An 11,137-nucleotide genomic window follows, 5' to 3' on the forward strand; every position below is an offset into this window, starting at 1 on the left:
ATCCTGATCTTATTCCCCTTGACTCATCCCACAGAAATTGGGAGTGGTGATCTGCTTGATGCAGGCAAAACACCTGTCAGTCTCCGCACAGTGATGGGGGAGGGGTCTTCTGCACAGAGAAAGACACAAGGTTTGATGACACAAAGGAGACCATTCAAAGGGATAACAACATTCAGCAGGGCATTCCTCCTTGCTTCGGGCAACCTGGTCACTCTTAAGCATCTGTCATCCCCACTGAGCCCCTCTGACTCACTGAGCTCCCAACCCCCTCACTGAACTTCCCTTCTTCCTCTCCTTCTGTGAGCCTCTAGCACCAGTGTGCCCAGTAAACCCCTCTCCCCTCACTGAGCCCATCACATTCACTGAGCCCCTCCCCTCGCCTTCCCTGAGCCTCTGCTACTCCTGGTCACTGAACATCCTCCCCCTCACTCCTTCCTTCTAAGTCTTCCTTTCCCCTTCGCTGGGCCTGACACCCTCTCACGAATCTCTCCTCCTCTCTGAGCCCCTTCTGAGCTGCCTCTCAGGAGCTGAGGTGTCTCACCCACGAGTCCCCATCACTCAATCTAAGATACTTAAAAGCACTTAGAGAACATGATGTGGAGAGTAGGAAGGTGGGGCGTGCTTCACTGTTCTCCTCATCAGGCCAGTACAATAGCCCCATCAGCCTCCTCTTCAGGCTGGGGCAGTAATCACACTGGCTACACTTTTGTTAGTTCCCTCTGAGCCCAAGTTCACCACAGTTCTTTCCAATTGGTTTTAGCTGGTTTCTGGCCCTCCAACCCCTGCACCTGCCCAACACAGAGACCTCCCACTTCTGATGGCACTTTCAAGTGGATGGTAGGGCCATGGTGTCCAGGTCAGTGTTTGGAGGGGGTAATGGCAGGATCACTTCTGCTGTGGGAAAAAATGGCCAGGGCTCAGTTCTATCATTTTGCCAATATGACTAAAGTCTTAGTTAAGGAGGGTCCCCTCAATGATAGTGAGGAGACCCAGGAATCTAAGCCCCTAAAGAGCATTGAATGGCTCAGCTTATCCCATTTAGTGGTCCAGATTCAGCCACTGACCTCGGGCAAGACTCCACGGCACCTTCTGGGTCTGTTTTGCCCTCTGTGTAAAGTTGTGGGGACACCTACTGGGAGGAGCAAACAGAAGCGGGGCAAGGGAAGAATTTTGCCCACCGTGAGGCCCCGGACTCCTCAAGACGGCCACCAAGGTTTGTGAAAGCCTCACCAAGCTCAGCAGCAGCGCTATGGTTTGTTCTACTAGGGAAGGGTCTGCCTTATGCGGATCCAACCCCGCCAGATCCCTACTGGGATCCCTCTGTATTAACCTTTTCATCGCCACAGGGAGATTGGAGAAGAGAGTCCTGGCGAAGTTCGGCCTTGGTGACCAGGTACAGCCGGTTCGGCCGAGGAGCAGCGTGGGATACGGGAAGGAGCACTGTGCAAGGAGTCAAGCCTCCTGAGTTCTAGCTCAGGCTTTCACTGTCAAACAGTGTGACCTCAGGCAAAACCCTCCCCCAGGTGGGGTCTGGAGTCCATGATTTCTAAGCACCAGCTACCAGGGCATATGAGCTCAAGGGCCAGACCAGAGAAGATACGTCCCCATTTCCACCCAATTTTGGGGAGGTAGATGGGGACTGGATGCCCTAGAAGGGTAGAATGGGACGAAGCACCAGGGACCTGAAGGGTTTGGGCAGTGTCCCGACTAGGCGGGGCAGGGGAAGCGGGTTTAGGGATGCCGGTCTCTGATTGGCTGTGCTGCCCCTCGCTCCGCCCCGTGTTTTATAAGACGCACAGGAGGCGGGCGCGGCGGTGGCGTGGGGGCTGCGGCCGCATCTTTCTCCGGCCACATCTCTCTCCGGTCCGCAGCGTCCATCCACCCACAGCGTGGGGGACAGCCAGCCAGACCCGCGGACCGACCGCTGCAGACCGCCAGGGGGCGGGGGATGCCGGGCTGCCGGATCAGCGCCTGCGGCCCGGGGGCCCAGGAAGGGACGGCGGAACCGGGGTCCCCGCCGCCGCCTCCCCGGGAGCCCCTGTCGTCCCCTCAGCCCCCGCCCCCAACCCCGACCTTGGCCTCGACCCCAGCTCAGGCCTCACCGCTGCCCGAAGCAGCCCTGGGGTCGGCAAGCTCGGCCAAGGGGCAGGAGCTGCATCGCTGGCACCAGGGCGCTAGTGGGGCCGCGGGGAGCACTGGGCTAGCAGGGGGCGCGGGCGGCGGCCCGGGCGCGGCGGCTGCGGCGGCGGGGCCCGGGGGCCGCGCGCTAGAGCTGGCCGAAGCGCGGCGGCGACTGCTGGAGGTGGAGGGCCGCCGTCGCCTGGTATCAGAGCTGGAGAGCCGAGTGCTGCAGCTGCACCGGGTCTTTCTGGCGGCCGAGCTGCGCCTGGCGCACCGTGCAGAGAGCTTGGGCCGCCTGGGGGGCGGCGTGGCGCAGGCCGAGCTCTATCTGGCGGCGCACGGGTCGCGCCTTAAGAAGGGCTCACGCCGCGGCCGCCGCACCCGCCCGCCCGCGCTGCTCGCCTCTGCGCTAGGTCTGGGCGGCTGCGTGCCCTGGGGCGCTGGGCGCCTGCGACGGGGCCACGGTCCCGAGCCCGACTCACCCTTCCGCCGGAGTCCGCCCCGCGGCCCCGCCTCCTCTCAGCGCTGACCTTCGCGCCGGGACCCCTGGCCACCCCGACCAGCAATCGCCGAGGTGCCGACCGATAGATTGGGGACGCCAGCTGAATGGACGGTGTCACCGACGAGGATGGACCGACTGGCCGACCACAGGAAGAGACAGTCAGGGGGCCGGGGGACCAGTAGAAGGCTGAACTGAGGTGCGGTCTTAGCGGCTGGTGCATCCGAGGGGTGGCGGGGCGGGATGGTGCCAGGTTCCGGACCTCCCTTTCCTGGGGCTTCTGGAGTCCAATGGGTCCTTAATAAAGATGTCCGCTTTCTGTTGCTGCCTCTCCCAGACCTCCTGGGGAACGAGGTGATAGCATCAAGTCCTCACCATAGAGTTGGACAAATTGAGGGTGCTCAGATCCCAGGAGGGGTTTGCCAGCAAACTTTTACCAGCTGGAGCCCGCTACGCTGTTGCAGAACCCCCTACCCTGACCTCCACCTGTGTTGCCTTTCCTGGATCCCTTGGGGCTGTAAGAAGAGTCTTGCCCATGAGGCTGCTGCTTTCTGGCACCTCCCTTTGGGAGGACAGAGTAATGAGGCCCCAGGATAGGGTGGGGGTTGGCACTTTTACCACTGAGTTCTCTCCTAAGTCCCTGTTTCACATTTGGGGAAGTGGAATCCCAGAGAAGCTAAGGATTTGCTTGCATCATACTTATACTTAGGCCCCTCCACTTCCAGGAGACAGATCTTTTCTCAGGCCCCCATGAAGCTTCGCTAAGAGTACAGCCTGACTCAGATGACCAGGGTGGGGTGTTTGGTGACTGCCTAAAGCCTTGCTGGATCTCCTAGGAGCCCCCTCCCAATCGCTAAGATGGCTCTGCCAGGTGATATCCTTTAACAGGCCCCAGGGGGGCAGGTATGTCATTGGCTTCTTGAGAGGGGGGCCTTAAAGGGCCAGACCTGAAATGAGATCTGCTTTCCTTTCTTTCCACATGCCATTCAGGCCCCTGTCCCACTCAGCTGTGAATGGCCTGGCTGTTGCTTTGCTGCTCACCATCTGAGTTGACTGCATCCTCACTTATCAGTCTCTGAAGAGGGTATCCTCACTTCCTGGAAGGATTGTAGTGAGGTTAACACAAGGCAGGGGTCTGTCTTCTTCTCCCATAAGTCGTGGAAGAGTGTTTTATTCTCTTAAATCACACCTAGAAATAGGTGCTGCTTTTGCTGGTGGAGCCAGGAGCTAATTCAAAGCCCTCATTTTAGAGTGGCAAGGTCACATGCCAGTTAGGGACAGAAGTAGGTCCTAGGCCTGTGTGTATCCTTCCTGCAGTATCTCTTCACTGTCCAGGGGCAGGTGCTAGAGAGAACTGGTGTCAGCCTGCCTGCTGTGTGACCAGGACATCTCTGCCCCCTTTTTGGGTGGGTTTCCTCAGTCCCTCTCTGAACATAGCTGTCCCTCCTCATGCCAGGGCTTTGGAATGGGGAGAAGGGAGCAGGATGAGATCATCAGAGTCACGGGATTCTGGTTTAATGCTGGAGTCCTCAGGGTCAGGTGCACTGCTTTGAAAGGCAGAGCCCCAGGGGCCCTCACTTGACCTTTCCTCAGCAACCTTTCCTCTCCCCAGGTACCAGACTTTTTGACTGGTTTCTCAGCTAACAGCCAGGCCTTCCTGAATGCATTCTTAGCTGGGGAAAAGAAGTCCAGGAGGAGTTCTCAGAGACTCTAAGAGCTGGGGGACCAGGAGAGCAGTGAGGAGCTCTGGCATCCTCTGGCCTCCCCAGAAAGGGAGAACCTCCCAAAGCTACTCAGGTCATTTTGGGTCTAGAGGCCCAGAGAGGGCAAGGACTCCCTGGAGGTGACACAGTGAGGAGCTCAGGCTGCAGCACTGGACAGCAGCCAGGACTGTTTGCTTTCTGGGTTGCACAGGAGAGGGACACTTGGTCCAGAGAAGCTTTTAGCTAATGGTGTAAAGTGCTCTGTGTCACCACAGTTTTGCCTTTCTCTGGGATTTGTTGGTAATCAGCTTTGTCCTGACTTTGGGGGAGGGGGTGGGTAGGGAATTAGAGATGGCTCCTGCTGGAGAAAGTGGTAAATGTAGGAAATGGACATTGGTCCTAGTGTCACAGGCAGCTCTGTCCCCTCCCTCCACTTCCAGATGTCCCACTGATTCTCACTAAGGGCCTTGGCCAGGGCACACAGCGCTCAGTGACTTGAACCCCAGCTCTTGACTCAGTGCTCTGCCCACTACCCCTTAGCCAACTAATTAAAGTCACCTTTGCACCCCTGCCTAGCCCACCCCTCTAGAAGGCTCCATATTCTACTCAACCAACCAACATTGCTATCTGCTCAGTCCAGGGACTTGAGAAGCAACACTGAATTAGAGAGTCTATGCTTCCAAGGGCCCACGTCTCCCAGCCATCCTCTTGGCAGCCTTACCTGGCAGTCATCATCCCAAGCAATCCTCTGGGGCTGGGCAGTTTGTGGTGTTGGAGGGCTGTTTTTAGGCCTTCACAAATAACTATAGCCCCTGGTTATATAATATGCCCCCCATGACTTCCTGAAGACTTTCTAGATGGCCCCCAGCCATCTAACCCTCGGGACTGGACTGAGTACGGGGGATCTTGAGGGATCTGTGCACTGAGGACGTTGATAGCCACCAGTAAATGTGGGATCTTAGCAGAAGGAAATGAGGGAAATAGGAGCCTTTCTTCAGGCCAGTGCCTGGGGCTGGAAGACCAGTTCAGGATTCTAGTTGGGACTTGGCCCTTGCCTGGATGAGCTCTTTCACTCTCTTGGCTGGCCCTCGCCAAGTGAGGGCACCTCTGGGCAGTGCCACCAGAGGGCAGTGTGGGGCTGCTTTCTGGGGCGTGGGGGCGTGGCTTGGAGTAGGCTTGGTCCCCAGTGTCCCTGCACCCGATCAGCCCCTTCGCACGTTGTCCGGGCTTCTCAGGCTTTGAGCTTTACGGGTCTGGCGGAATTAGCTGGTACTTGCGGTCATGTAGCGAAGGGGCGGGCCCACTGACCTCAGGGAGAAGGTCCATCAGGAAAGACTTTCCTGAAAAGAGAGGTTGCCCCTGTTGGCGGTCACGTTCTGAGTAAAAGCCCAGAGTCGTTTTCACTCCTCACAGATTTGTTACACTGATAATTGGTTAGAATAGCCCTATCCCACTGCCACCTGGGGATACAGGAGGCTTCCTAGAGATTGGGTTGAAGCAACAATTCTCAGCTAAGGTGCTCCAAGCCTGCAGTGGGTAGTCTCTAGGAGGCTCCCTTTCCCTGACAGCCAGGTCCTTCGAGAAAAACCCAGCGTCCTAGGCTTCCCCAAGCTGAAGGAGAGCCTTAACCTCGTCACTTGCTTGATAGCCAGCGTGGGAAGAGGTATTTGGGAAAGCTGGGAGGTCCCCAGCCTATTTCTTCCCACATTAGTCCTTGACCACACCCTAGCCAGGAGTGATGGGAATCCTTGGTTCTAGAATAATATATTAACCACCTCCTCTGTGCCAGGTACTGTGCTAAGCGCTTTACTCCTATTATCTGTTTCAATCCTCTTGGCTACTCTGCAGTAGGAATTATCCCTATTAACATGGATGAGGAAACTAAGGGTCAGGGAAGGCAGGTGAGTTGTCCAAGGACATAGAACCTGTAAGTGAAGGATACCTTAAACATTAGGCTATGTGGCTTTTTATTTATTAGGCTAATGAGGGCTCCATTTGGAGGGTTTCTGGGCTCTCATCCTTTAAGTCTGGGTACAGTCACCCCTGGTCCTTGATTCTGGGAAGGGATGTGATGAGATGTTGGAGGAGTGGCAGAAGGTGCCCCCAACAAGGTCTGGACACAACCCCAGAGGCTGGCTCCCCAGCTTGGTTGTCTGGGTTTTGTGGGGTGAGTCAGGCTGAGTCAGCACACCTGGCTTCAAGCAAGGGTGGGCCAAGGATGCTCAAGGTCTGGGCTTGCCTTGGAGGGCTGCTTCCTCTCCTGCACACCTGGGCTGGAGAGTTTGGTGCCAAGGAGAGCAAAGAGCCTCAGATGGCAGAGGAGGAGGGTGAAAGGTAGGGCACAAAGTGTCCTGTGTTAGAACAAGACAGACCTGGGGTTTAGTCCTGGCCTGGAGCTTCTCAGCTGGGAGACCTTGGGCAAATGACCCTTCTCTGAGCCAGTTGTGTGTGTGTGTGTTTCATGGGGAGCTAGAGAGGAGATAACTTCTGAGAATTAAATGTGAGGTCACACTAAGTGCCTAACACATAGAGGAGGTTGGGAAATGTTCGATAGAGCCAACCTGCCTAGCCCAGGACAGGCTGCCAGGACAGATCCCCCAGGCAGTGTGGGCCTTTGCTTCTCCAGAGCATCGCCATATCAGGCAGCCCTGAAACAGTCCCCTTTCTCCCCCCACTACAGTCCCTGAGGAACTCCATAAGGGGAGAGGTGGAGGAGGGGGCAGGCTTTTTATCCCAGGAACATTCCATTCCAGCTGCTCAGACCAGTGGGGATCCCAGCCAAGGACAAAGGCCCAAGGGAGCTCACCCCAGGAGCCCCCACCCCTTCTAGGGCAGGAGCCAGTGGAGCCCAGTTCCAAAATATTGCCCCTGCACCTTCTCTCCACAATGGTCCCTCTTAGGGAGGTAGATGTTGAAGGGTTTGGGTGGGGCTGGGTGGCTGTGGGAGAGAGTTAATTAAAGCACTTGAAATGATTCTTTCCAGCTCCTCCCAGCTCCTTAGAGCCTCGTCTCTGGATCTGGACTCCTGGATTCTGTTCCTTCCCTGGGCACCTCCTTCAGGAAGACTTCTCGAATCGACCTTACACAAGCACGGCGCCCTCTTCACTTCACAGGAGCCCTTCACTTTATAGTGGCAAGGGGCTGGATTCTGGGGAAGTTGCCTATACTATGAATTTCTTTATATATGCCACATGTGACTTTGGCTTACACTGTACAATTGGAAATGTTACAATTGTACAGGTCCTTGAGATGCAATCAGATTATTTAAGAGAGCAGCAAACATTTCCAATGTGAAAGTGAAAAAGATTTCTTTTAAAAATATAGTCATCATTCTTAAATCACAGTGCAGCTGAGGCCCCCATTTGGCTTCTCAGTCTAACAACGCCAGGAGGCCTGTTTGAGGGAAAACATTGCTCTGAGGAATTCCTTACTGTCCTTGCCCTCTCTTCATGGGCACGGGCATGTGGCCCCTCAGAAAAATGATTGCTTCTAGGTCCCTGGGGGACACACCTCTTTCTCAGGAAGAAGTGTTGGTAACATAAAAATTCCAAGCTAAGTTTTAAATGAAAAAAAATGGGCACATTTATTCAAATATCCTAGGGATAGAGGGATGGGGGCCACACTAACTCACACGCAACCCAGAACTTGTAGAATTCTGCAAAATGAATGCATATTGAGTCAGTCCCCTGATTTATACATTCAGAAAGAATAAAGCTCAGTAATGTGAGACAAATGTGTGTGGTTTTGAGGCTTTACTCTGCAAGTGTGCTCGCTGCTTTCCTTTGTGTGTGTCTGTCATGGCTCTTTAAGTTGGCAGTTCCTTGAGCAGCTTCTGTTCAGTTTCGTTTGGCAGTCTGGGCCTGGTTGACTGATTTGCAGACTGACTGCTCCCTTGACCTGGCTCAAAGCTGACCCTCTCCAGGAAGTCTTCCCCAATTAAGGACATGATGAGGAAGCCAGGGGATGGAAAGCATGCAAAGGGAGGCTGAGCATGTTTGTGATAAACTGGCAGCATGATCTGGGGCCCATGCTGGTGACTGGATGGACCTGTCAGTCAGTCAGCATCCCAGCAGGAGACTGGGCACATTCAGACTGGGGAGAGATTTTAAAAGGAAATATCTCCAAAGATGGGGGCTGAGCTTAAGAAACTAACAAGATAAGGTGCAGCTCTCTGGGGCTAGCAACCCGGGAGAAGCCTTTACATGTCCTGGGCCTGAAGGGGGAGAGGAGGGGTAGAAGGGAAGGGGAGAGGAGGGCACAAGGACTGGAAAGTACAGCTATATGGAGAGAGCCCCTGACCAGAGCAGTGGTCTTTGGTTGAGAGACCAGCCAACCAGCCACCTGGTGGGAAGGGAGCAGGGGAAATGAACACCCTATTCTCCTCCTCTCTCCAGTAACTCCTGCTGGGGACTCTCACTGGCTGAACCCAACAGGGAGGCTGGGAACAAGGGAGCCATTGATGCACAGTCCATAGAGGTCAGCCTCTCAAGGCCACAGAGCATGGAGAAGGGCAGAGAGTGGGACTGGAAGGGACAACACATTGCATAACTGCCTGGGGGCATATCTTCTGTTTCCCAAAGTTCACAGCAAGGCTTTTTCCCCCTCTGGAGCTCCCCTCACCCACCCACTGAGGGAGATGGGGGAGGGCTGGACTGTTGCTTGGAGAGCACTGTTGGGGCAGGGGGTGGGGCACGGGGCTTTCCCCCCTCAGCCTTCCCCTCTCTGGCTCTGATTCCCAGTACTTGATTCCTTCCTGTCTTGGCATCTTAGGTGGCTGCAGGAACTGTCCACGAAAGAACAATGCCAGCCACTGAGTCAGTGTTTTTCTCACACCTGGAAACACTGCACCACGCCCAAACACACCCACAGGCACACCTGCTGCTACACGGGCCTCTGATGTAGCCACCACACGCCACGGCTGGTGGCACAGCTGCATCAAGAAAACGTACAACTCTGCTACACTGTGCTGCGTGGTTATACATCAAACGGCGAAGTCACAGTAATGCCAACTCTTTAACTCTGTCACATGCCAAACATACTCCGTCACATACACGTACAGGAGACATATGTCATGCTGGCCATGTGAAATCAGAGTGTAGGGGCAGGATGGAGCAAGGGTTAACAGCAATGACTCTGGAGGCAGACAAACCTCTTTGACCTCTCTGGCATCAGTTTCTTTATCTGTAAAATGGAAACACGACTTTCTTCTCTCTTGGAGACATTGTGAGGGTGAAATGAGAGGGTATGATTGCAGAGCTCTTAGTATGGCTCCTAGCCTGGAACACTCCAGAAGTGGTAGCTGAGAGCACACACATCTGCACAAGGTCAGCACAACAGCCTCAGGCACAGGTGCTTTTCCCCAGACACGCCTGCCAGGAGCACGTGTACATGGACAAGTCTCTGCCTGGAACGCCCTTTCCCCAGACATCTCATCTGTGTGGCTCATTTCCCACTGTCTTTAAGTCTTTGTTCAATCCAGTGTCACCCTTTCAAGGAGGTTTATCCTTTGAAAAATGGCAAACCTCAGAACTTCCAATCCCTTACCCTGCTATGTATATTTTTAGACATCCGTTGGCCTTCTAAGACTATATAGTTTCCTTTCTTTCCATCCCATTAGAATGTAATCTTCCTGAGGGTAGGGAACTTAGTCTTTTGTTTGCTGTTGTGTTCCCACCCTGAGAGGGGTGGCTGGCGCATGTGGGCTGAATCCAGTGTTTACAAACCTGTGCCCTGGGTTTCTGGCTGTGTCACCCCTGATACAAGCACATCCAGGTGAACTCCACTCCCCACCCCAACAAGCTAAGCCTGTGTGCTTACACTGTGAGCATCCCCTCATGCCCAAAGCAGGAGCTGGGACAAACTTACTTCCCCTCCTCTAGGATCCTAGTTGGGTGGGCACAACCCAGGGTGGGGTGGGAGGCTACTTTCAGTCACCACAAAATAGCCTTTCCTCTTGCCCTCTGACCATTCTAAGTCCCACAGGGACCCATTGTGCAAATGAGATGACTGGGCTCATCCAGGTGACCTGGGGCCTCCTCTGCGGCCTTGTTTTTTCCACTCTGGTTGGAACCATCAAAGCCAGCACTTCAGAGACCACTAATGAGGCTGAATATATTAAGGGCTTTGCAATCCCTGGATCAAAGAGGCTGGGCAGCGTCCAGGCCCTTGACTGGCTGATGCCCTGAGGAAACAGCTCCATGAAAGCCTGAGGCTGGCACTCACTCCCAGCCAGGCACAGCCCCAGCTGGGTTTGGGAAGGAGAGTCCTTGCCCCTCCAGGGGATCTGCTTAGAGCAAGCCAGAGTGTGCCCACCAGCATTTGGGGGTGTTAAAGGGAGCTGGAGGATTGAGGAAGACTCTCTCAGGAGAGAGGCCAAACCTGGGCTCCTGCTCTGGGGGACCATAGAAGCTCCCCAGTCCCAACTGCCACTATTGGAGGGGTCTTAAGTCCAGACCCATCCCACTTGTTTGCCGCCCGCTTCCTGGGAAGATTGGGGAAGGGAGCAGAGCTGGGGTCAAGCATCCCTGAGCACTGCAATGTGAGACCAGGTCCAGGGTCATTAGGACTCCAGGTAGGAAAAATTGAAATATTTGTTCTTTAACAAGAGATTTGCTGAGGCAATGTACGGGGGCAAGTTACACGGGTAGACAGTACCTCCTAGCACGTCACAAAGCTGGGGCTGGTGTTGAGGGGAGGAGGCCCAGGACTCAGATGCCACCCCCCAAATGTCCCCTCTCACAAGCCAGACTTAGGCCTGGGGAGGCGACCACAGCCCTAGTCATGGAGGTCCTTCTCCCAGGAGAAAGCATGGTGC

The 11,137-nt window shown here is 55.0% G+C and overlaps 1 protein-coding gene across 1 annotated transcript; it reads left to right on the forward strand.

The window, feature by feature from the left end:
• Positions 1–1,791: 1,791 nt before the first annotated feature.
• Positions 1,792–8,056, forward strand: TRNP1 (TMF1 regulated nuclear protein 1). Its single transcript, XM_032495606.1, has 2 exons — positions 1,792–2,819; positions 7,307–8,056. Exon 1 carries the CDS (start codon positions 1,949–1,951, stop codon positions 2,648–2,650), a length of 702 nt encoding a protein of 233 aa, XP_032351497.1. The 5' UTR covers positions 1,792–1,948; the 3' UTR covers positions 2,651–2,819; positions 7,307–8,056.
• The last annotated feature ends 3,081 nt before the right edge of the window (positions 8,057–11,137 follow it).

Source organism: Camelus ferus, chromosome 13 (genome assembly GCF_009834535.1).
Source record: "Camelus ferus isolate YT-003-E chromosome 13, BCGSAC_Cfer_1.0, whole genome shotgun sequence".
In the NCBI taxonomy this organism is placed as follows: Eukaryota; Metazoa; Chordata; class Mammalia; order Artiodactyla; family Camelidae; genus Camelus; species Camelus ferus.